The sequence below is a fragment of the Grampus griseus genome (genome assembly GCF_964374135.1).
Source record: "Grampus griseus genome assembly, chromosome: 17".
NCBI classification, from domain to species: Eukaryota; Metazoa; Chordata; class Mammalia; order Artiodactyla; family Delphinidae; genus Grampus; species Grampus griseus.
Window position 1 is genome coordinate 69,868,042 of NC_139011.1, and position 26,346 is coordinate 69,894,387.

Genomic DNA, 26,346 nt, shown 5'->3' on the forward strand with positions numbered 1-26,346 from the left:
GCTGCAGTTAACATGGGTACAGATATCTTTTCAAGTTAGTGTTTTTGTTTTCTTTAGATAAATACCAAGGAGTGGAATTGCATGGTAGTTCTATTTTTAATTTTAAGAATTTCCATACTGTTTTCCATAGTGGGTGCACCAACAGTGCACACAGCTTCCCTTTTCTCCACATCCTCACCAACAGTTGTTATTTCTTGTCTTTTTTTGTGTGTGTGCTGTACGCGAGCCTCTCACTGCTGTGGCCTCTCCCGTTGCGGAGCACAGGCTCTGGACGCGCAGGCTCAGCGGCCATGGCTCACGGGGCCAGCCACTCCGCGGCATGTGGGATCCTCCCAGACCTGGGCATGAACCTGTGTCCCCTGCATCGGCAGGCGGACTCTCAACCACTGCGCCACCAGGGAAGCCCTTTCTTGTCTTTTTGATAATAGTCCTTCTAACAGGTGTGAGGTGGTATCTCATGGTGGTTTTGATTTGCATTTCCCTGATTATTAGTGATGCTGAGCATCTTTTCATGTGCCTGTTGGCCATCTGCATTTCCTCTTTGGAAAAATGTCTATTCAGTTCTTCCACCCATTTTTCAGTCGGGTTGTTTGTTTTTTTGATGTTGAGTTGTATTTGTATTCAGTTGTTTTTTAAATAAAATAGGAAAAAAGAGGAATTACAAACAAACAGATTAATTCTGTCTTTTATAGTTACCTATGAAGTTACTTTTACTGGTGTCCACTAATTCTTCATGTGGGTTCAAGTTAGTGCCTAATGTATTTGCATTTCAGCCTGAGGACTCCTTTTAGAATTTCTTATAGGGAAAGTTTGCTGATGACTCATTTATTTATTTCTCTAGAAATGTGTTGATTTCTCTTTCATTTTTGAGGGATAATTTTGGTAAATATGAAATTATTGGTTGACATATATTTTCTTTCACACTTTGAATATATCATCCTACTGCCTGCCTTCGGGCCTCATAGTTTCTAATGAGAAATCAGTTGTTGATCTTACTGAGGACCCTTTACACATGATGAGTCGCTTTTCCCTTGCTGCTTTCAACATACTTTTTGGCTTTGAACAGTTGTTTATGATGTGTCTCAGTGAAGATTTTCTTGAGTTTATCTTACTTAGAGATCATGGAGCTTCTTGGATGTGTAGATTAATACTTTTCATCAAACTTGGAAAGTTTTCAGCCTTTATTTCTTCAAATATTCTTTTCTCCCCTTTCTCTCTCTTTCTTCTCTCCTCTGGGACTCTTATTATGTATGTGTTGGTATGCATGATGGTGTATGCAGTGAAATTGACCTATCTTCAATTTCACTGTTTCTTTCTTCTGCCCACTCAAATCTACTATTGAGTCCTCTAATGAAATTTCCATTTTAGTTATTGTACTTTTCAACTCCAGAATTTCTGTTTTGGTTCTTTTATATAATTTTTATTATTTTGTTAATATTCTGTGATTAGATATCATTTTTATCCTTTAGTTCTTCAGGCATGATTTTCTTTAGCCTTTGACATATTTAGCTTACTTAAAGTCTTTGTCTAATATGTCCATATTTGGAGCTTTCTCGGGGACAGTTTCTGTTGATTTTTTTTTCTCCCTGCACGTGGGCCTTTCTTGTTTCTTTGCATGGCTCATAGTATTTTTTTTGAAAACTGGACATTTGAATAGTATAATCTGGCAACTCTACAGTTCAGAATCTCCTCTTTCCCTGTGGTTTTCAGTTGTTGCTTGTTGTAGTTGTTTAGTGACTTTTCTGACCTAATTTTATAAAGTCTGTATTCTTGTATTTTTAATATTTATTTATTTGTCTGCACCAGGTCTTAGTTGTGGTTCATGGGATCATCATTGCTGTGTGCTAAGAGCCTGCATGCCGCAATTAAAGTCTGTATTCTTAGTCATGTGTGGCCACTGAAGTCTCTGTTCCATTAGCTTAATGGCTAGCTAAAGATTAGACAGATTTTCTCACACATTTGGAGCCCAAAATCACCCAGTCTTTGCAGATGGGCTCTGTGTGTATGGTAGGGCACACCTTCAGCACTCAGCTAGGCAGTTTACAACTCTGCCTTAGCCTTTACTTCCTGCCTGCACAGCTCTTCAAGGTCAGCCAGAAGTGAGAGCTTAGGGCTTTCTCAGGTCTTTCCTGAGTGTGTGCAGACCCCTGGGCATGGTAGTAGCTTCTAGATTCCCAGGAATAGGTCAGAGCTTTTCAAAGCCCTTCTTCCCCAAAGTATCTCATTCCCCAGCCTTTTCTTCCAAGTTTCTTTAGTGAGTCTACTGTTGCCCCAACTGTTATTCGTTACCTCAGGCAGCAATGACTAAAAATTTGCCTATAAATGTTTTAAACAAATGCCCCCCCTCCTTTCATAGCAACTTTATAGCACTGGATAACTTTTGATGTAGGTGGGATAAAACAAGCCTTTTAAGCAGGTCTTCCAGGGAGCTACCAGACAGATCATCTGATGACAATTATTTGCGAATAAAGTCTTTTCTGCTTCTTCTGGTACCACTGGTACCAGGAATGCAGACAGCTATTTTCACGGTTACAACTGAGCTGAGGAGCAGGGTATGGGACTAGGACAGTTTAAAATGCCATGAAGTTCAACGTTCTTACCATGATTCAACTTTAAAAAAAAGTGCATCCCAGTTGCCACAAGCTTCTGTATAGTTTTCCAGGTTCTGAAAAGGTTGATTCTGATAGTTCTGATAGTTCTAAAAATCTTTTAGATTTTTAGTTGCTTTTATGGTGGAGGAGACTTTTAGAGTTCCTTATTCTACCATTTTCATTGATATCATCACCTATCCATAGTTTAATATCTATATCAATTCCAATAAAATGTATAAAGTTTATAGAAAATATTTCTTTGAAAGTATTCTTTTATTATTTATACTTTTCTTTGAAGAATACCGATGGACATAAAGCCGATTTAAGGAATGTTTTGATACCTAATAGATGTAACAATATTCAATGAGATAAACAGTGTTAGTGTTGTTTAAATTTATGTCCACATAATTTCTTTCAACCACTGTATTAGGTTATTTGGCTTGATGGCCATTGCTAAAGCACCCAGAAAAAAAAGGATTGCTTTTTCTTACTGATTTATTCATTTATAATTTTCATGCATGCATTTATTTACCAGTAATTTACTAAGTACCTAGTCCATCAGGTATAGCTATAGGTTCAGGGTATCTGGCACATAAAATGTGCCGAATGATGCCATGATTTTATCAATAGATGACTTAAGAAGCAGTTGGACTTAACAGTATTGCCAGAGAGAGGTGCCTTACATTACCTTAGGACCTATATGGACTTCCTTGCAACTCTGACTCATTTAACCATCTAGAACTTTGCTAGTAAATACCAAAAACTACTCCTATCCAGTATAAGAGTAAACATCACATTAGCTGGGATGTGCAGTCATCTCCTGGGTGTGCTGACAGTGGACCCACTTCCCCACACTGTCTAGAACTTACAGCTCTGTGCTAATTCTGAATTCCTCTCACTACTGCTGTCTTTAAATCTCAACCTGGGCCTAAGAACCCTAAATTTCATCCCCAACCTTCCTTCTCAGACCCTGATCTTTGCTCCATCCTTCAGTGTGGCCTGTCACTCAGATTCAGGCCTTTATATCCTTTGGATTCATGGTAGCTATTCTAAAACCAGAGATGTAATGGTTAAGAGTGGTAGGCTCTGGAGTAAGGCAACCCAAATGCTGGTATTAACTCCACTACTTACTGCTGGGTGACTTCGGACAGCTACTTATCCTACCTTCCTAAGCCTCAGTTTTCTCGAGTGTAAAATGAAGATAATAATAGTATCTACAATACAGAGATGTGAGAATTGAATTGAATAATGAATATAAATCACTGAGCATAGTGCCTGGCACATAGTAAGCATTCCATATATGCTGGTTACTTTTATTATTCTTGTTATTAATGACTCATTGTGGCTCTTGTGGTTGTCCTTCTGGCTTTTCTTCGATTGGTATAATTTGTACTATATAAATTGGTATAAATTGTCCTAAAATTAAGACTGCATTAACTTTCTTGGGGAAGACTTCTCTAATCCCTAGTCCAGATCAGCTTTGTTATATACTCTCATGAAGCCATCCTTTTTCCTTCAGAACACTTTATCGCATCAGTAATTATACACTCATTTTTTTCATCATTTGATTGTTTTTTGTCTCCTCCGTTGGACCTCAAGTTACATGAGATCAGTGACAATGGTTTGCTTAGAATTGTATCCCCAGAACCTAGCATAATGCCTGGGATAGGAATGAATAATGGCAGGAAGCATTCACTTTCATTTAAATGATTAATATGAATTCTATGCTCAAGTTAATCTATTCCCCTCACTACAATTTCCCTTGTTTTGCTTGTCTTCTTCTAGTATGTATCTTTTAAACCTTACTAAATCTAACTTTTTATAAGGTAAGCTCTTTAAATGGTACAAAGTTTGTGGTTACAGATGGGTATAGATAGACGTAGATATATAGATAGATATGTATATTCATCTTTCATAGTCTAATGTATTGATAATAGGTATCTAGTAGTAAATAGGTCTTGAGTAAATGAGCGAGTGGAAAAAAAAAGTCATTGATCCTAATGATTCCAGCGCCCAGGAATAACTGAAGGAGAAGCTGCATGAAGAACTAAGAGGATCAAGTGGAAGATTTGCCATAGGAGACAGGAGGTGATGCACTGACCTGGAAGATAACGCTGACATAGCCTCATATACTCTTCTTTTTAGTGGAAGGTTTTAGAACTCAGGAAACAAATTAGTGCTTGATAGAGATTAATTTCAATTTATTTTGTGAGCTTGAATCATCACTTTGCCTTGTAAATATTTACGATTCTTATTAGCTATGCATTCCCCTGACATTTAAACTTTATTCATAAGCAGCCTCCGTTAGGACCTGTAATTGCTAATAAAGATGGGTAAAAGCACCACAGACTGGGGTTGCCACAGATCACTATGGAAATGACACTCTTTCCTGCTCCTTGTGAAAACAGCATTGCCACACTTCGGTCTACGCTGAGGCAACTCACCTCTTCAGAGGTGGAAGATAATTTCCAGAAAGTTCCATGTGAAACTGAATGAAATAGAAAAATCAGTTGAGTCCCTGCTACCCTGTGAACCAAGATATTTGGTACCTTGTCAACAAGGAGAAATTAAGCTCATCCATGGGCACAGAGACCCAGGTGCTAATATACAGAACAGTTCACTTTGATTTTGTGGTTCTCTGAGGACCTAAGGAAGAGCTCGATCTGTATCGGATTTCTTATCCAACTGGCCAGTGTTATGTTAGGCTCCTGCACCACGTACACCGGGGGAACCAGTCAGCCTTCCTTTCAGCCATCTTAAATTTGTTTTTATCTAACTTCAAAAATGGACACATCCGTGTAAATAAAAACTATCATTTAGGTTGCATATGAGATTTTGAATACTCAAGACTTAGATTCTCTAAATTGCATAACCGGCTCTATTTTCTACAGTTTTCCCTTCCTTATCCCCTAACTACTTCTCACTTGAAGGCTCCACAGCCATGTAAAATGTACTGTGTCCCTACTGAAACTATGGTCTTTCCTTGCTGATCTGCTCCTCTCTATGTACTGGGTCAGTATATGACTCTCTCTTCAGCTAGGTGACCAAATATTTGAGAAATGGTCCTAAAGAAGCTGAGAATATAATCAAGGAGAAAACCCACAGGCAAAAATCTGTTTGCTGACCAGTTCATTCTTGCATTTGGTAAATATTGGCTTGGTGCTAGGACTGGAAGTGCAATGGAAGACAAAGCATACTGCCTGCCCTCAAGGAGTTGATGGAGTGGGAAAGGCAAGAAAGAGGGAATTACAACCTATGAGGATTTCATACTCTGATGGGACAGCACAGTGGGCCATGGAGCGTGTAGAGAGCTTCCAGGAAGGTCCCAACACGCCCCTCTCCTCAAGCCCACCTCAGTGGTTCCTTGGTTCCTTGTAATCACTTTGGGTATGATGTTTGGGTTTCTTCTTTTTTTGTTCTCTTCTCTCTTGCCTCTCTCCTTCCCTCCCCTTCTCTCTTTCTCTCTCTCAATTAGATTCTAACTTTCTGCTTACATGCTCCTTAAAATAATTTTGAGAAATTGTTCCTTCCACAATCTTAACTTGGTATCTTAAAGTTTTTTGATAAACGTGAATAGATGTGAATTTCCTGGCAGCCCACTGGTTAGGACTTTTCACTTCCACTGCAGGGGGCATGGGTTCGTTCGATCCCTGTTCGGGGAACTAAGTTCCTGCATGCTGCGGGGAGCAGCGAAAAAAAAAAAAGTGAATAGATGCAAAGGGTGCAATTGTCAGCATATTACAAACATTGACATGTTAAAATATAAGTTGTTACACTCTTTTAAACGTGTTCAGTGGAATTTAAAGGTCACAGAATCTAAATACCCCCCATACACACACTCTCTTACACACAAACATACACACATTCTCTTACACACACATATACACACGGACACGCCCTCTCACATACATGCGCACACGCACAGACATTCCTTAGAGAGTCTCTTTGCACCCATGCCCCAACCAGGTTTGAAGAATACCATTCTTTAAGGCTGTATTTCTCACTCCTTATGTATCCTTTGTGGCAGCCAGTACCCATGTGCCAGACCTTGGCTAAACACTTCACATGTATCATCTCATTTAATCCTCAGCAACCCTCTGAGGTCAGTACCATTATCTGCATTTTACTGTGAGAAAAATGAGGCTAAGAGAAGGGCTTTGAATCCAGGTCTTTCTGACTCCATATCCTGCACTCTTGACTGTTACTATATACTTAGAGTTCACTGCAGTCAAGGGATTTTAGTGTTAAAATCTGTGTGGAACACCTCAAAGAGAATATGTAACGTCCAGCACCATTCCTAGCACTGCTTTGCTTTTCTCCACATCATTTACCAGCATCTGGTAGACTGTATATTTTACTTCTCTGTTTATTATTAAGCCTCCCTCATTTCCCCAGCCTAGAATATAGGCTACAGGAGTGCTGGGATTTTGTCTGTTTTGTTCACTGCTATTTTCTTAGTGCCTAAAACCATGCCCAACATATAGTAGGTGCTCAATAAATATCTGTTGGGTAATAAACAAGAGTTGTTGCTATAAAGCCATTACGATTGTAGGAGACTCTAAACATACCAGTGGTTGCTAAGTGATCTGATCAGCCTTCCTGGCTTCTGCAATAATTAGATAGCAGTATGAGGTATAGACCAACAATCTACTGATTTTGGAGTGAAGGATTCTTATGTGACAGTCAATATCAAGAAAAGAAGGCTCTAATCACACACCTAAAGTGCTTGCTGAGCACAGATTAATGACAAACTGCATTTACGTAATTCGGGTTTTTAAGGAGAACATAGTCAGGTAGCCTTGTTGTAGGGCTATGGTAGGGCTGCACCTTGTAGCCATCACAGCCTGCCCTGCACGGCCGGGAGTTTGAACAAATCAGGGCATGCTTGAGAGCATGGTGATGGCAGCCTCCCAGAAATCCCCCAGGGCTAGAGAGCCTTCCAGAAGGAGTCTAAGCCATATACCCTGCTGGAGCAGTCACAGTTGGGTGAGTCTGACAAACTGGTAGGGCAACCTGACAGAAGCCTCTCTGGGGGTGGGCTGGGAACTGCAGAGTGTTCTGGGAAAGGATGCTGTCTTAGGGAAGAAAGAGCCAGACATGATAAACATGACCCTTTATCAAGGGAACAAATGTTTATCTGTCAGAGGGGATGGAGATTCTAGGTATAGCATCATTACTGCTAGTCTCTGACTCACCCTTGAACACGTATCTGGGTCCTATAGAAAAAGAGATCTGCAAGAAAATCTGGAAGCTTTTCTACCAAACTTTGACATTCACTGGGGGCTCTAAGAGAGTATCACAAAAACGAGGGAGCCATTCCCTACATCCATCCCCCCACCTCCCAAGGGCACAGCCCAGCAGGCATTTATGACTCCTTTGAGCCTCAAGAGAAATAGCAGAGGCAGTGTCTTGGCCTGGAGGAGTAGTCAGAAGACTTGAGCACTGAGGAGTTAGCAAGGAGCACCTGCTATGCCTGCCAGGCCTGGGAGAGTGGCACAGAACAGCAGCAGAGCAGCTGTACCCAGCTAAGAACCAGGGACCTGCAGCAGCAGAGCCTAGCATGCCCCAAGTTGTACTTAGCAGTGGCCGTGGACATGCTCACTGAGTGAATGGCAAAGCAGATATCATCAACAGGGTGGAAACTTGGTTTGGTGGAGCAATCCTGCTACATGGGAATGAACTGATTCCTGGGTCCTGGGAGACTCTCCCAGGGGAGCCTCCTAGAAGGACTTGGGTGGTGGAGACTTTACAGGGAACCTAAGCTCTTGAGTCACTTGAAAGGGGCCAAAGACTGGTATTGGGGGCTATGTAGAAAATAATCTTTGAGGGTCTTATTTCAGCAACCTACCATGTCCCCAGTTGTCCCACCATTCACTAGCATTTCTCTCTTCCTCTCCTCCTCTGCCAGCTTCGTAACTCAAAATTTCTGTTGGCTCAGAGAGACTGCTTTAATTAGGTGAGAGGGGAAAGCTTGCCTGTTTAAAGCTACAGCAAATATGTGAAAGATGGGTAACCTCTTAGCCATTCTAGGTGTATCTGAACTTTAAAAGCTTAACTCAAGTGAGTCTCCTTCAGACAGCATGAAAAGGGGGAGTAAAGACTCTTAGGCAGTGGGAGAATAGGGGAAAAATATTTGCTCATCTTGTGAAGAAACATTGGTAGGATTAAGCGACATGACCCAGCTATGAGAGAACTGAATTAAATAAGGCTTAGACTTCAAACTCCTTGGAATTATTATGCTCTGTAATATGGGAGGCAGATTTATTCCATAATGAAGGCCCTGGCTAAGACTCACACCACGAGTCTCACTCTGTGCTATGGCACTTTTGACATGGAGGAAAAACTCACTTTATGCTAGATAAATGGTTTTTGAACAGTAGCACCAAATGGCAGGATAATTTTAGACTTTTAAGGATGAGAGTATCTGTCCATTCATAATAGTACCTGGTATTTTCACTGTGATTTTCCACAAAGGGCTCCAAGCGCTTTGAAAAAGTGATCTCCTTTCTCTTTACAAAATCTCCATGAGGCAAGTGCTTCAGTACATTATGAATTGACACAGTAGAAACCTTCCTCCAGTCATCCTCTCTGCTGTCCTTTGAAATAGCTGGGGATTCCAATTTATCAGCTGACTAATGAAGTGTGGTTGTACTTGTAATGTAGGAAAAACAATGATATAGGAAGACACAATGGTTTATTGACTGAAAGGTTCTATGATAAGGGTTCATAAATAGACATAGGAAGGCACTGAGATAGGTCTGTGAGGCTGTTTATGGTATTTTCTCTTAAAAAATAAAGAACTAGAGATATTGACAATTTCCTTCCCAACTCTGTACCCCTCTTAGAGAACATAGCCACTTTTCCTTCCCATAGGGTTGGATCCTACAGTCCTTGCTGAGTGGTAGTGGGGATTTGTGATTCCAGATCTCTAGTTAGAGCCAGGTAGACGTGGGCGAGCATCTGACCCAGCTGGGCCCACTAGATACTTGCCCAGGAATTTAGAATTGGTACATAGCAAAACTGGAAAGTGGACAGGAACACCAAGATAGTTCCCCTCTTCCCACCTCTAGCTACCTTTCTGGGACCATGGGAAACTTTCTGTTTGCCTCTTGGAGAAGCTCTAAGTTGGTTTAAAAAGGAAGCCTTGATGGAAAACAACCTAACTATCTATCAATAGAGAAATGATTAAATCATGAGACGGCTCTGCCATGGAAAGCTATACAGCAATGTGAAAAAATGGAAACTTTTTATGAACTGATCATTTCCTAGAATGACCTCCAAGATATATTAAGAGAAGAATGCAACTCACAACGTAGGAGTGATAGTACACCACCATTTGTATAACAAGAAAGGAAAAATATAACTCATACTTAGACCATTTACATTTAATATAATTATTAATATGTTAGGGCTTAAGTCTGTCATTTATTTGTTTTCTGCTTGTTTCCTCTGTTTCTCATTTCTCCATTTCCCTTTTCTTGTCTTCCTGGGGGTTATTTGAGCATTTTCAAGGACTCCATCTTGATTTACTTCTAGTTTTTTGGAGTGTATTACTTTGTGTATTCTTTTTAGTGGTTATCACAGTCTACAGATAACAGTGTTTGACCAATTTGAGTCAAGTACAGAAAGCTCACTCCCATTTAGGTCCCATTATTCTCTCCACTTTTAAACATCATTGTCTTGAGTATCAGATGATATTATAATTTTTATACCAGTCATCATATATTATTTAGAAAACTCATGAGGAGAAGGATAGTCAATTGTATTTACCCATATTTCTGTGTTCATTGTTCTTTCTTCCTTTCTGATGATCCAAGATTGCTTCCTTCATCATTTTCTTTCTTTTGAAGAACATCCTTTAGCCATTCTTTGAGTAGATCTGCTAGTGATTAATTCTTTCAGTTTTCCTTAATCTGAGAATGTCTTTCTTTCCCCATAATTCCTGAAGTATAGTTTCGCCAGATATAGAATTCACAGTTCTTTTAGCACTTGAAAAATGTTGTATCACTCCTTTCTGGCCACTATTATTTCAGGTGAGAAATCTGCTGTCATTTGAATTACTGTCCCCATATAAACATTGTGTTGTTTCTCCGTCTGCTTTCATTTTCTTTGTCTTTAGTTTTCAGAGGTTTAATTATGATGTGTCTTAGTATGGACTTGTTTAGATTTATACTATTTGAGATTCACTCGGCTTCTTTTTTTTAAAATTTATTTATTTATTTATTTTTGGCTGTGTTGGGTCTTCATTGCTGTGTGCAGGCTTTCTCTAGTTGTGGCAAGAGGGGGCTACTCTTCGTTGCAGTGTGTGGGCTTCTCATTGTGGTGGCTTCTTTTGCTGTGGAGCACGGGCTCTAGGCATGTGGGATTCAGTAGTTGTGGCTCGTGGGCTCTAGAGCGCAGGCTCGGTAGTTGTGGCGCACAGGCTTAGTTGCTCCGCAGCATGTGGGATCTTCCTGAACTGGGGCTCAAACCCATGTCCCCTGCATTGACAGGTGGATTCTTAACCACTGCGTCACCAGGGAAGCCCTCACTCAGCTTCTTGATTTGTAGGTTTACATGTTTTGCCAAATTGGGGGAATTTTCGGTGGTTATTTCTTTGAATACTCTTCAGTCTCACTCTCTTTCTTCTCCCCTTCTGGGACACGAATGCTGTAAGTGTTAGATCTTTCGCTATGGGCTCGCAGTTTCCTGTGATTGTTTGTTTTCAGTTTATGTTCTCTTGTTGTTCAGATTGCATACGTTGTATCGATCTGTCCTGAGGAGGACACTGACTCTTTCCTCTGTCATCTCTACTCTACTAGTGAGCTCATCCAGTTAGTTATATTATTTCTCTTATTTTTCAGTTCTTTCATTTCCTTTTGGTTCTTCTTTACAATTTCTATTTCTTTGCTGAAATTTCCATTTTTTTCACTTGGTTCAAGAGAATTTGTAATTGCTTGTTGAATCTTTTTTATGATGGTTACTTTAAAATACTTAGATAATTCCAATAACTGGTTCACCTCTGTGTGGGAGTCAGATGATAATCTCTTCTCATGCAAGTTGGGATTTCCTTCGTTCTTTGTATAAAATGCGTGCTTTTAATGTGGACATTTTGGCTATTATGTTAGGAGACTCTGGGTCCTATTTAAATTTTTCCTTTTAATAGACAGTCAGTCAGTTTGGGTTTAGCGTGCAGGTCCTAGCCTACTTTTGTGGTCAGTGGTTCCAGTGACAATCTAGTTTTCAGAAACTCCATGGTGCTATTTTGGTCTGCTTGGTTTGTCTCCTGCCTCTGGGGCTGCTACTGGTGCTTGTTGGTACTAGTTGAGGAAGTGAAAGGAGCCTTCCCAGGCTGGATGTCTGGTGCCTTTAGGTGGCGGAAGGGAATCTCCAGGCTGCAGGGACAAAAACATTTCCTGGGCTGGGTGTTTGTTGTGGCAGAATCCCCCTTGTTAATTTCCCCTGTAAAGTGGGATCTCTGGGTGGGAGAGGGGAGTCTCAGGCTGGTGGGAAAGTCCTCTGGCTGGCTCTTGTTAGGCGGACATTCAGTTGGTCCTCTTTGCTGTTTCTGCTGGGATTACCTAGAGTTGTTGGCAGGACTTCAGTTCAATTTAGAGGAAGAATAGGACTACCTGGCTGCCTTCCATTGCTAGAGTGGGTGTTGGGAAAGGCCAGGCCTGGATTACCTTTTCTTGGGTGTGGAGTTGTAAGATGCCTTGTCACTGTGTTGCTCCTTTGGTCCTGTGATCCCTAACCAATTCATCTCTTCTTTTTCCATCTGCCTTTTGAAGGTTCTCTTTTTTTGTCTCTTGTGTTATTTCCAAGGGTTTTCATCATGCTTATTAGCAGGGAGGATCTGTGAGAGACAAGCCTGTACCATCTTGCCTAGACCAGAAGGTCTCTTTATATGTTTATATAGCATAAGATCTCTCTAGAAGGGTACACAGGAATTTCTTTCCCTAGGGAGGGAACCTGGGGGATATGAGGTAGGAGGGAGAATTTTTTTGTATACGTGTTTATGTGTTCTCATTTTAATCAGGTGAATGTATTATCTAGTCAAAAATAAAATAAAATATTAAAAAAAAAGAGGTCTTCTAGCTCAGCCTTGTTTTCAAGAGCACAACCAAGGGTTACAACAGAGGTCAAGCACCGTATGGATTCAACAGTTGGTAATTTTATTAAACTTCACTGACTTTTAATTTCACTATATTGTCACTGCTTTGATCCAGATCCCTGAATATAAGAATAATATTCTCAGTGGATTTTCAGCCTGCTCATACATTTTGAATAACTTGCAGAATACAAATGTGTAATTTAGTTAGAAGTAGATGCTTTGGGCAGCATACTAGTATCCTAATCAGCTGAAAAAATAATATTTGTATGACATTAAAACAAAATTAATAGGAAGACACTGATTACATGAAAAGACTTTAGGTTGTAATTATTAAACTTGCAAACTACTCAGCATAATTAGTGTCTTAATTAGGATATGACTTGAAATTTTAGCTTACAAAATAAATAAAGGCAATGAAAAGTCACATTTGTAAAGTAAAGCGGGCTTTAGAACTTATAGTTAGACATCACTTTTCTTCTCATTTTGGGGATCATCTTTGTGTAGGGTATTATGCTTACAGTGCATATACTTTGATTCCCAGTCCCACCCCAGCACAGCGTCTCAGCCCAAAGCCTTAAAAGTCAAGTTTAGTGACCCTTCACCAAGGACATCTACCCACAGGGGGCTGAACAGCTCCCAGCCACGCTCCTGGGTAGCTCTAGGGCACAATGAAACAGCAAAGACTTTTTCTTCTCCAGCACCTTAAGTGAAATATAAACTAGAAGATTGATATTGACTTTGATCAAAATCTGCCATTTTCACAGAACTATTTGGATTCAAATGGAAATTTTCACCACTGTCATTTATTCTTCAGCACATGCTTCTTGAAGACGTTTCAGGTCCCATAGTTTACCACATGGTGAAGGTTCCAATTCAAAGCCAAAGAATTTTCCATCAGTAGATAAAAATGGAGAATTCAATAAATTTTGGTGGACTAGTGATTTGGGAAAAAAATTAATCTGGAATCCTACCTTCATTCCTCATGTCAAAATAAACTCCAAATGGATCAAAGATTTAATATAAAAGCAAAATCATAAATGTACTAGAAGAAGATAATGGTTAATATTTTTATACTATTATAGTTGGGAGAGGCTTTCTAACCACAACAGGTAAAACAAAAGCCATAAAGAAAATGACTAACAAATTTGCCTACCTAAAAATATTAAACTTCCATACAACAAAAAACAAACAAAAATAAGTTTAAAAACCGAATTCAAGGCCAAATCAAGAAGTAACTGATTAAAATCTGAAACTTTCATTTGTAGTTTGATTCATTTTTCTTCTAAAGGCACAGCTTTATTCCTCAATAAGTTAGGAAGTAATTGGAAATGTGCATCATCATTTATGTACAAGGATATTAAGTATAGTGAAAATTAAAAGAATTTACATGTTAAAAAGTAGCTCATAAAGTAATTAAGTTACAGAATAGCCCTAGGCTGCAGGCATTAAAAATCACAATATTAAACAGCACCAAAATATTTTCATGATAGGATCTTGTTAAAAAGAAAGCTAGTTAGTTGGTGGGAATGTAAATTGGTGCAGCCGCTATGGAAAACAGTGTGGAGGTTTCTCAAAAAACTAAAACTAGAACTGCCATATGACCCAGGAGTTCCACTCCTGGGTATATATCCGAAAATGCAAAACTCCTAATTTGAACACATACATGCGCCCAATATAGGGATGGGGGAGTGGGAGGTACAAACTACTGGGTGTAAGATAGGCTCAAGGATGTATTGTACAACAAGGGGAATGCAGCCAATATTTAGTAATAACTGTAAATGGAAATTAACCTTTAAAAATTGTATAAAAATTAAAAAAGAGAGAAAAATTATATTTTCCTAAAATATGAAATGCAAGACGTTGGAAAAAAAATTTTAATGAAAAAATACAACAAACTAGTGAATGTAACATAAAAGAAGCAGACTCACAGGTATAGAGAGCAAACTAGTGGTTACCAGTGGCAGGGGAGGGGCAAACTACTGGGTGTAAGACAGGCTCAAGGGCATACTGTACAACACAGGGAAGAGAGCCAGTATTTTGTAGTAACTGTACATGGAAAGTAACCTTTAAAAATTGTATAAAAATAAATAAAATTGGGACAAGACAAAAAAAAAGACAGCTAGTTAGAGAATATAGATAAATCCAATTCGAGTGTAAAATGTCTTCTCTAGATTTTTTTTAAAAGACTGGAAGAAAAAATATCAGTGATAATTATCACTAGAGGTAGAATTATGGATAAATGTTGTTATCTTCATTTTTAGTGATTTCCAAGTTTTGCACAATAAGTAAATTATTTTTTTACTTAATCCTTTTAAAAATTCCTTGGTGCTTTGAAGAAAAAGGTATTCCCATTTTTCCCAAAAGTAGCTAACTTGGAATTAGATCAGATATGAAAGATCAAAACTGAAGACTTGAAAAGCATAGCACAATACAGCAATTACAAAGAAGCTCCCCTTTATTTATTTTTTTAAATCCCTCTACCAGATTTGGTGATGCTATCTCATGTGGGTTAAATGACAACTCCTGGTCATTTGCAGTGTTTGTCTGTATGTCTGTCTCTCTCTAACAATGCAGGCCTAGAACACAGGCTACCCTTTCCTAAGGCCCAGCATCACAAGAGAGTTCTTTCATAAAATCAGTGTGATGCCTGTCCATTCCCAACTGCTTATGCTGTAGAATAGGGAATGGAACATTCCAGGTCTGAGACCTGATTACCAGGTCTCAGCAGGAATTTTATGTCTTTAATTGGAGGCACTCGCCAATCACAAAATAACTATCACTAGCAGTACAGGAAATATCATCATTGAACCTCCTCTGTACCTGTAGGTTTTCTTAATTTCTTCATTTGATGCTCCCTTATGCAGACCAAGAATTTCATATAGAGCTTCTCCAGATGTTGACATAGTCCGCTGTCTTTGGTTAGGTGTGTTACATGCCATTTTCTCAAGCTGCAAAACCAGAGGGGAAATAGCCGTGAGGGTTATGCATACTGGATCCCACTCTCTCAAGGGAAGATAGTTCATTTCTGACCTTTTGTAAACTGACAGTCTGAAGTACATCTTTGTGTTAGCTGCAAAAGGAGGGGAGAAAAAGGTTAGGAAAGCCAACACTAGAACTTCAGGTCAGTCAGGGTTTTAAAGGCTACAGGCAGCTATGCAAATGGAATATGGCTTTGTCCACATGGGTAAATAGAAGCAAAATGTTATCTAAATATCCAGCTAACTCGTAATTGTTAAAAGTCAGTCCTCGCAAGTCAGGCATATATAGATTTTTTTGGTCAGAATTTGCATAACTCCTTTTTTGTATCTTTTCCAAATTTAGCCAGCAATGGAAATAATCATCTATTTTACGTTGACTCTATTGGCCTAGCCGTTGTTAGAGTATGAGTTTTTAAAAGCAAACAAACAAAACGCAAAAAAACAACTTTCTGTAAGTATCAAAAAAAAAAAATCCTGGTCTCATCTAAGAGCCTGGTTAGAACTTCTCTGCAGCTGTGGGATACCAAGTCCCCCAACAGTGCTCATGAGTTCGGCACACGAGATAGCACAGCACAGAAAGGGCTGTGCTGTCCCAAGTCCCAAGGAGCCATCTTCCTGCTGTGTTCTGGCTCTAGGGGGGAAGCACGGAGAAGCAAGCACACTGGGGACATTCCTGTGTCCACACTCAGCCTCGCCAAGCCTTAATGTCTTCACTTGTAATATGAGGATAATAAAGCCCACATCATAAGGATACCTTAAGGATTTAGAAATAATGCATATAATGTACCCAGGACATAGTAACTTCAAAGAACTATTTTTATTAAAGGAGGCACAGTGTGTAAGTCAGAGAGTGCACTGTAGTCAGACCCTGGGTTGGAATATTGGCCTTGCCGTGACCAGCTGCATAACCATCCCTATCTATAAATTGGAGACAAAAAAGTGTCTAAACTCATAGAGCTGTTGAAGAATTAAATAAGTTAATATATTAAAAAACAGAAACAAATACCAATGTTCATAGCAGCATTATTCGTAAAAGCCAGAAAAATGAAAATGTGGTATGTACATACAATGAAATATTACTCAGCTATAAAAAGAAATGGAATTCTGATACATGCTACAATAAGATGAACCTTGAAAACGTTATCTAAGTGAAGTAAGCCAGTCACAAAAGGACAAATATTGTATCTGATCCCTGTTATATGAGTACCTTGACTAGGCGTATTCATAGAGACAGAAAGTAGAACACGGACTACCAGAGGTGGGGGGGTGAGGGGGAAGTGGGGAATGGGGAGTTATTGCTTAATGGGTACAAATTTCTCTTTGGGATGATGAAAAAGTTCTGGGAGTAGATAGTGGTGATGGTTAAATATCACTGTGATTTTACTTCATGTCATTGACTTGTACAGTTAAAAAAGTAATCTTTATGTTGTATTTTATCACAAAAACAAAACAAGAAAAAATAAATAAGTAAAATTACTTAGATTGCAAGCTCCTCTGACCAGAAGTTCCTTGAAAATTACTGTCTATCTCTGGGCTTTGGGCTTTGGGCAGCAAGTGCTGTATGAACGTATATACCAGGGCTCAGGAGATGGCATCAGGGTTGTGGCGATACTCATGTTCAACACAAGGAATCCCTGGTGATAACAGTGGCAGCGGCAGACCCAAATGGGCACATCCCAGTGGTAGATGGGCTGGGTTGAAGCCAACCTTTGAGCTCTGCTTCCACCAGACTAATGACTGAACCACCACAGGCAAGAGCAGAGCCTTCTGGATGTCATTTGGTGGGTCAGGGTGGTCTTAGAGGCCCCTGAGACCGCAACATGGCACAGTGAGTGCTTGTGGTCCTAAGTAATTCGATTAAGAAGGACAATGTGCCGGGCTTCCCTGGTGGCACAGTGTTTGAGAGCCTGCCTGCCAATGCAGGGGACACGGGTTCGTGCCCTGGTCTGGGAGGATGCCACATGCCGTGGAGTGGCTGGGCCTGTGAGCCATGGCTGCTGAGCCTGCACGTCCGGAGCCTGTGCTCTGCAATGGAAGAGTCCACAACAGTGAGAGACCCGCGTATCGCAAAAAAAAAAAAAAAAAAAGGACAATGTGAAGAACTTCAAAATGTTATTGTGAGCATTTAGCTTCTTGAGGGGAGAAAAGGAAGCCAGTGCTGGAGAAAGTCAGACCCCAAGCAAAAGTCCTGCAGCCCTGAAGACACTGGGGAAAAAAACTGACTTAACAGAGGACAACACCACAAGAACAAAGGCTCCTCTTTTGGCATGACTGTGTTGTCCCCTCCTCAGTTAGCCTTCCATGAAGGTGGAGCTTCTGGAGGCCAGAGGGGCCCTAGTCCCAAATGTCTGGTTCACACAAGGACAAGAGGAGGAGGAATCCTAATTTTGCTTGCCACAAAACAAAATCCAGCAGATGTCCATACTGACTGCCAGCCACTCAGTAAATCGTAGCACTTATTTTCACTACTGCTCTACCTTACCTCTCTTACCTACCATCACAATTTCCCTAGCAAGTAAGTAATTCAAGACTTGGGGCTGGGTCATTCATCCCTGGGTTCCAGTTCTGCAGCTCAGCCCTCTCTTGGAACCACAGCCCAACTGAATATTCACAACTGAAGGAAAAGTTGCCCAAGTAACTGACAGCCTCCCTACTTCTTTTCGGTCCCCTCTCTCCTGCTGCCACCACACACATATGCTCATGATACTGATGCTCTGCCCTACACTTCCACCTAACTGTTCCCAGGAATGGAGGCGACTGGTAGGTAGGTTTCTCACTAGTCACACTAAATGCCATGAATGAATGGGATTTGGAAAGTAGGGATTTCTGTGTGGCTTGGTAGACAAGGAATAGGACCACAGTCATCCTACTTGTCTCGGAGATTTTAAGATCTCGCTGGGTAGCAAGATCCCCAAAGTCACTAACTAAGAATATATCAACATTGGGGCTTCCCTGGTGGCGCAGTGGTTGAGAGTCCGCCTGCCGATGCAGGGGACACGGGTTCGTGCCCCAGTCCAGGAGGATCCCACATGCCGCGGAGCGGCTGGGCCCGTGAGCCATGGCCGCTGAGCCTGCGCGTCCGGAGCCTATGCTCTGCAACGGGAGAGGCCACAGCAGTGAGAGGCCCGCGTACCGCAAAAAAAAAAAAAAAAAAAAAAAAAGAATATATCAACATAATGATTCAAATCCTAGGACCGTAGAATATGGAGTTAGAGGTCATCTAAGCCAACTTAACAAATGCCTTTTGGGGCATTCTGACCAGAGATCACTGTAGCAGACAACTTTACTATTAGCCTATTAGCTCTCCTTTCTCCTCCTACTGCGCTGCAGCATAGGCAGGTGAGACCTGCCTCAGTCTTACGTGATCTCAGTTGAATAGACCAGGAGTGTGTACCTCACCCAAGCCAAGTCAACCAGGTCAACCAGAGTCCTCCCCTAAGATTTTTTTGTTTTGTTTTGGATGTAGAACAATCTCTCAGATGGTAAAACTTGTAAAATGTAAAATTTGGGTATTGTTGGCTGGCCTGAAATGAGAGAGATTGAAACAGACCTGCAGAAGAGGAGAAGTGGCAGGAGATGGACAGAGAGCCTTGGTGGGGTTCAGTCCCCTGGTTCCAGTTGTTTTCGGGTACACTTGCAACGCATTCCCTCCCACAGTTTGTCCATCAACCCTTCCTTGGGTTGAGGCAGTAAAATTCCTCCCTGTACACAAATGCATATACATTGTTTTCTTTTGAGCATGTCTTAGCTATAAATAGATTCTGGTCACTGTCAACCAATACTCCTTAGTGTCATGCACCTCAGTTAAACATCAGTAGCCGTTCCCTGATCACCTTTAAGCCAGGCTTAGCCACTGTGGATTTTTCTTAAATCACTGCAACCTACTCTACCTTTAAATTGAAAGTGGCTTGCAGGTACTTGAGAATGAATACTTCAGGGACATAACAATGGTATATATATATGTGTGTGTGTGTGTGTGTGTGTGTGTGTATATACACACACACACACATATATATATATAGATATAGATATAGATATATATATACATACACTAAGGTATTCAAACCAAACAGATTCAGATATAGTGTATAGACATTACTAGTATGGATAAAAGAAGCAGTGAAAAATCTGGGTCAAGACATTTTCAGAAGGAAAGTTTGTAGCGAGCTAGTCAAGAGAACTAAGAAGAAATAAAAATATGAAAAATAGTTACCTTTATTGCTCTCTATATGCAAAAGAAAATTTCAGTTTGAGGGAATAAAATGTATTCACTCTTCATCATCCATCTCATGAAATAAGAGAGAGGCCATGGCTTGCATAAATCAACAGATTGTCCTAAAATCAATTTCAACAAGGCACAAACATGCACAGTTTCCCAATTTTGACTGGGACTTTATTTTTCCAAGACTGCCCCCTAAAGTTATTCCAGGTGAGGAACAAGAGAGGGAGGTCACTTGGCTGGAGGAGTCCTGGAAACAATCTGGGGTTCCCCCTTCCCTGCCCCACAGCCATCCCTTTACATACGCCTCTCCCCAATGGAAAAAGAAGGCAGATTCCATCTCTCAAATAGTTCTGGACTTAGAAACTCACGCCCAAGAAGACATGGTAACTGGCTATTCCTTTGGTTTATGTATTTTTTCATATCATCCTTTATTTAGAAATCTCATCACACTGTAATCTATTCCTGCTAAGTGAAATCCAGTAGCTGACTTTCTTTATGTTGTGGATTGAATAATATTCAGAATGGGTTGTTACAGAGTTCGGAATTTGTTTATTTTCTGTTTCATCTTCTTTGCCCTATTCCCAAGAGATCAAAATATTTCTTTTTAGACGACAACATCAACGTCTCTTATTTGAGGTACTTAAAAAAAGTTACATCAACATTGGAACACAAGAAAAAGATAGTTGGTCAATAGCTGGTCAGTGTTGTTAGTAGTTGGCTGACTCTATAAACTGAACCATAAAGGAACCCAAAGACTGCAGGGTTGCTTTCTGTGTGTCAAGCAACAACCTGCTATTTTTCTGTGCCCTTGCTGAGCTGGAAACCAGACTCTTCATATATTATTAATGCAGATGACATTTAGTGTCAAATTCAATAGAGTAATACATTGAAACCCTTAGTTGTTTATTGTGTGAAAATAAAGACATTATGCCAAGAACATACTAACTACAGAGCAATAGTCAAAACATCTCCTAAAAACTCTCCTTAAACTTAAATAATGGAGTCATACCCTTGTTTAATTCCCTATATAAAATATAATCTTTATGAGTTCTTCCTCTGTAGCCTTTTGAATGCTAATATTCCTATTCAAAACTCAAGTCTTTATTATTTATTCATAGTCTCTCATCTGTACTATCCTATCGAGAAAAAGCTGTTATGCAAAGTTATTAAGTAATTTAATTTTGATCATGATAAGTGCATGACACTTAATCATCTGAACTTAAATTACTTTCTAGCTGCGTTACAGTCCATTAATATCATAATATCTTAAACCACTGACCACTAAAGTCACTACCAAGCCACATACAGCTTACCTGTCTCTTGATAAAGATATAATTGAAAGAACGTTCAGCACTCCAATGGTGACAGACATCCAATTCAAAATAAACACATATTTTAAAGGTTCTAATTCCAGGAGCCCTACAAACGCTGTTCTAAATTTTTCATGTTGACATGAAATGTTTCCTTCAGAGTAAAAGAAGCTTCACCTCTGTCTATTATGTGAATTCTGAAAATGGAAAAAAAATCAAACTATGCCTTTCTTGGCAGGGTCCCTTCACGGCTGAGAAAATGAATGTGAGCAGGGGAGATTAGATCATTAAACAGCAAAAACACTTCTGATGGCTGTGATTGGAGGAGCCAACATGTTTCACCATTTTTTAATTACTTCTATAATTCCTCTATAGAAATCTGTTTATTGGAGCAAGATCTCCTTATTCAAGGGGCGTTGTATCTTAAAGCTAAACACACATCCAAAATGCTAACCTATGTTTTAAAGTAATAATTCTCCCTAGTGTGGTTACAGTTTGCTATTGAAAAATAATTACCTCTTGACTGCCCTGGTACTTCTATAAACAGCAACCTGAAGATGAGACAACTTGGGAATCTTACAAATAACCCATAGTACCTGTTCCTTTAACTCCGATTCTGTGTTTTCAAACAGGAATAACTTGCTGTTTTCAGCTGGTCTGGAAATAGATATGCAAAGAAATAAAGAAAGGCAACAACAAGGAATTGTTTCATACCTGTTCCGCTCTTTCAGAGTAAACGGCTGCTCCTTTCCGTCGTTCCCATGCGAGCTTAAGCGGGTCAATGGCGTCGAGTTACTTTTGATTTGTTACTCTATCAGCCAATTGGTTATCCCTCTGGAAAACATAACAAAGAGAGAATAAAACATGCATGACCACAAAGCTTGCCATTACAAGGCATCCAGTGATACCAAAATACATGCTACCTCTAATTCGATCATTAGTCAACTGTACAAGGCATCCAGTGATACCAAAATACATGCTACCTCTAATTCGATCATTAGTCAACTGTTGCTTGGCTCAGCCAGATGCTGCTATGGAATTGCTTCCAGGTTTCCACCAGAACTTTCAATCAAGAAAATGTGCTATCTCCTGACATGAAAAGTGGGTTCTTTTTTTTTTTATTGAGATATAGTTGACATATTTAATTCATTTCAGGTGTACAATGTAGTGATTCAATATTTGTATATATTGCTAAAAGATCACCACGGTAAGTCTAGGTAACATCCATCACCATACATAGTTACAAATTTTTTTCTCGTGATGAAAACTTTTAAGATCTACTCTCTTAGCAACTTTCAAATATGCCATACGGTATTATTAACTATAGTCACCATGCTGTACATGACATCTCCATGGCTTATTTTATAGCTAGAAGTTTGTACCTTTTGACCCCCTTCACCCACTTCACCGACCCATTACCACGACCACTCCCCCCCACCCCCCTCTGCTTATGGCGCCCACCAATCTGTTCTCTGTATCTGTGAGCTCAGGTTTGTTTGTTTTCTTTTAATTTCACATGTAAGTGAGATTATATAGGTTTGTCTGAATTATTTCACTTAGCATGATACCCTCAAGGTCCATCCATGTTGTCATAAATGGCAAGATTGCCTTCTTTTTTATGGCTAAGTGATATATACCGCATTTTCTTTATCCGTTCATCCATTGATATACACTTAGGTTGTTTCCATATCTTGGCTATTGCAAATAATGCTGCAATGAACATGGGGGTGCAGGTATCTATTCGAGTTAATGTTTTCTTTGGATAAATACCCAGAAGAGAAATTGCTGAAATATATGGTAGTTCTGTTTTCAATTTTTTGAGGAAACTCGGTACTGTTTGCCATAGTTGATGCACCAATTTACATTCTTACAAACAGTGCGCAAGAGGCTCCATTTTCTCCACATTTTCGTCAGCATGTGTTATTTGTAGACTTTTTGATGATAGCCATTTGGACAGGTGTGAAGTGATATCTTACTGTGGTTGTGACTTGTATTTCCCTGATGATTAGTGTTGTTGAGAGCCTTTTCATGGACCTGTTGGCCATCCGCATGTCTTCTTTGGAAAAATACCTATTCAGATCCTCTATCCATTTTTTATTTGGGTTGCTTGCTTTTTTGCTATTGATTTGTATGAATTCTTTATATATTTTAGTTATTAACCCGTTATCAGTTATATGATTTGCAAATACTTTCCCCCATTTGGTAGGTTGCCTTTTCACTTTGTTGATGGTGTCCTTTGCTGTGCAGAAAGTTTTTAGTTTGACATATTCCCACTTGTCTATTTGTGCTTTAGTTGCCTTTGCTTTTAATGTCAAATCCAAAATATCACCAACACCGATGTCAAGGTGCTTACCACCTACATTTTCTTCTAGGACTTTTATGGTTTCAGGTCTTACCTTCAAGTTTTTAAACCATTTTGAGTTGATTTTTCTGTACGGTGTAAGATAACGGTCCAGTTTCATTCTTTTGCATGTGGTTGTCCAGTTTTCCCAACACATTTATTGAAGAGACTGTCCTTTCCCCAGTGTATATTCTTGGCTCCTTTGTCATAGATTAATTGACCATATGAGCGTGGCTTTATTTCTGGGCTCTGTGTTCTGTTCCATTGATCTGTGTGTCTGTTTTTATGCCAATACCATACTGTTTTGATTATTATAGCATTTATATTAATAATATAGTTTGATATCAGGGAGTGTGATACCTCCAGCTTTGTTGTTCTTTCTCAAGTTTGCTTTAGCTATTCAGAGTCAAAGTGGGTTCTTTTTAATTTTATTTTCCTTTGGTCTAAGCCTAGTACTAATCAGTTGCTTTAAAATTACTGGAAGGACCATATAACATTAATAAGGGTGAAACTCTAATTTCTCACTACATTAATTCACCTGTTTTTATAGCTGAACATTTTACCCTAATCTTAGTTAAGAGGCACTGATTCACAGTGGTGACTGAGGTGGTTTTAAGAATTAGGGATTTCTTGGGACTTCCTTGGCGGTCCAGTGGTTAAGACTCCACGCTTCCATTGCAGGGGGCATGTGTTCAATCCCTGGTCAGGGAACTAAGATTCTGCATGCCAAATGGCACAGACAAAAAAATTAGGGATTTCTTGTTAAAACAATGGTCAAAGTCTCATATAAAATACAAGGTCACAAGAGAGAATAGTTCCCTATGATTTTGAGTAAGATCGTACAGACTGAAAAAGTCTTAAGTCAAATGAGACAGGTATTACTCCTGAATTTTGCAAAATGTGGTCTGGCTCCTGAAGTTGAAGGTAGTGTTTAAGTTTGCTGCTTAGTATGACAGGTAGCAAATCCTAGTGCTATTTTGTATAAACATTTCAGAGCACTCTCACCTCTAGATATCGTTGTTGTTCTTCAGATACAAAGGCTATTTCTCATAGATCCTGATTTCCAGCCAGAGTTTAGAAAGCAGCCCATCATCATGCAGATAAATGGGGCAGGGGTGGGGGGAACTAAAGACATGTAAAGCTAAATACCCAAGTTCCATCATCCCTTCAGCTTAAGGACAAACGTCCTTTTTTTTTTTAAATTGAAGTATAGTTAATTTACAGTGTTGTGTTAGTTTCAAGTGTACAGAATAGTGATTCAGTTATATATTTATGTGTGTATATATATATACATACATATATGCATGTATGTATTCTTTTTCAGATTCTTTTCCATTATAGGTTATTATAAGATATTGAGTATAGTTTCCTATGCTATACAGTAGGTCCTTGTTGTCTATCTGTTTTATATATAGTAGTGTGTATATGTTAATCCCAGACTCCTAATTTATCTCTCCCCCACCCACCCTGCTATCCCCTTTGGTAACCATAAGTTTGTTTTCTGTGTGAGTCTATTTCCATTTCATAAATAAGTTTGTTTGTATCAGTTTTTTAGATTCCACATATAAGTGATATCATATAATATTTGTCTTTCGTTGTCTGACTTACTTAATATGATTATCACTAGGTCCATCCATGTTGCTGCAAATGACATTATTTTATTCATTTTTATGGCTGAGTAATATTCGATTATATATATCTATATATCTATATCTATATAAGTATGTATATAGATATATGCTACATCTTCTTTATCCATTCATATGTCAATGGACATTTAGGTTGTTTCCATGTCTTAACTATTGTAAATAGCGCTGCTGTGAACATTGGGGTGCATGTATCTTTTCAAATTAGAGTTTACTTTGGATATATGCCCAGGAGTGGGATTGCAGGCTCATATGGTAACTTTATTTTTAGTTTTTTAAGGAACCTCTGTACTGTTCTCCATAGTGGCTGCACCAATTTACATTCCCACCTGCAGTGTAGGAGGGCTTCCTTTTCTCCACACCCTCTCCAGCATTTATTGTTTGTAGATTTTTAATGATGGCCGTTATGACTGGTGTGAGGTGATACCTCATTATAGTTTTTATTTGCATTTCTCTAGTAATTGGCAATATTGAGCATCTTTTCATTTGCCTGTTGGCCATCTGAATATCTTCTTTGGAGAAATGTGTATTTAGGTCTTCTGCCCATTTTGTGATTGGGTTGTTTGTTTTTTGATATTAAGCTGTATGAACTTTTTGTATATTTTGGAAATTAAGCCCTTGTCGGTAGCATTGTTTGCAAATATTTTCTCCCAACCCGTAGGTTGTCTTTTTGTTTTGCTTAGGTTTCCTTTCCTGTGCAAAAGCTCTTAAGTTTAATTAGAAGGGCAGTGTCCTTTGATGAAATGAAAATAGTTGCTATATTAATATGATGAGATTATGGGTGATGTTTTTTAAAATTGAGGTTTAAAGCCTCAAATTCAGTTTAATATATAGTCTTAGTAAAATCCATTATTTTTACACCATTAACCACTCTCTTCTTAAATCATTACTTTTTAATTTTTTAATATTGGCTAAACCATGAGTTTATAATTTTTTTAAGTATTGCAAAACTCTTAGGTGAAGTAAAACTACAGCTGTTTCTCAGAGAGAAAACATAGTTTCTTATTCATCTAGTCATTCAACAGTTGGTTACCTGCTAGGTCTAGGCATTGGGCTAAATGCTAGAAATATCCTGGTAAACAAAACCAAACACAGACTCTGGGTTTGTGGTTTACAGAGTTACAACCTACCAATAGAGACAGATATTAATCAAATGATCACTCAA

General features: G+C 39.2%; 1 protein-coding gene across 1 annotated transcript in view; it reads right to left on the reverse strand.

Annotated features, from left to right (window-relative positions):
* Positions 1–26,346, reverse strand: part of DNAJC5B (DnaJ heat shock protein family (Hsp40) member C5 beta) — a gene marked incomplete at its 3' end in the record, with an annotated part of 67,989 nt that overhangs the window by 32,230 nt on the left and 9,413 nt on the right. Inside the window, exon 2 of the mRNA XM_082674577.1 lies at positions 15,505–15,632. Coding sequence (XP_082530703.1) covers positions 15,505–15,623 — 119 coding nt within the window. The 5' untranslated portion in view covers positions 15,624–15,632. The remainder of the gene's footprint in view (positions 1–15,504; positions 15,633–26,346) is intronic.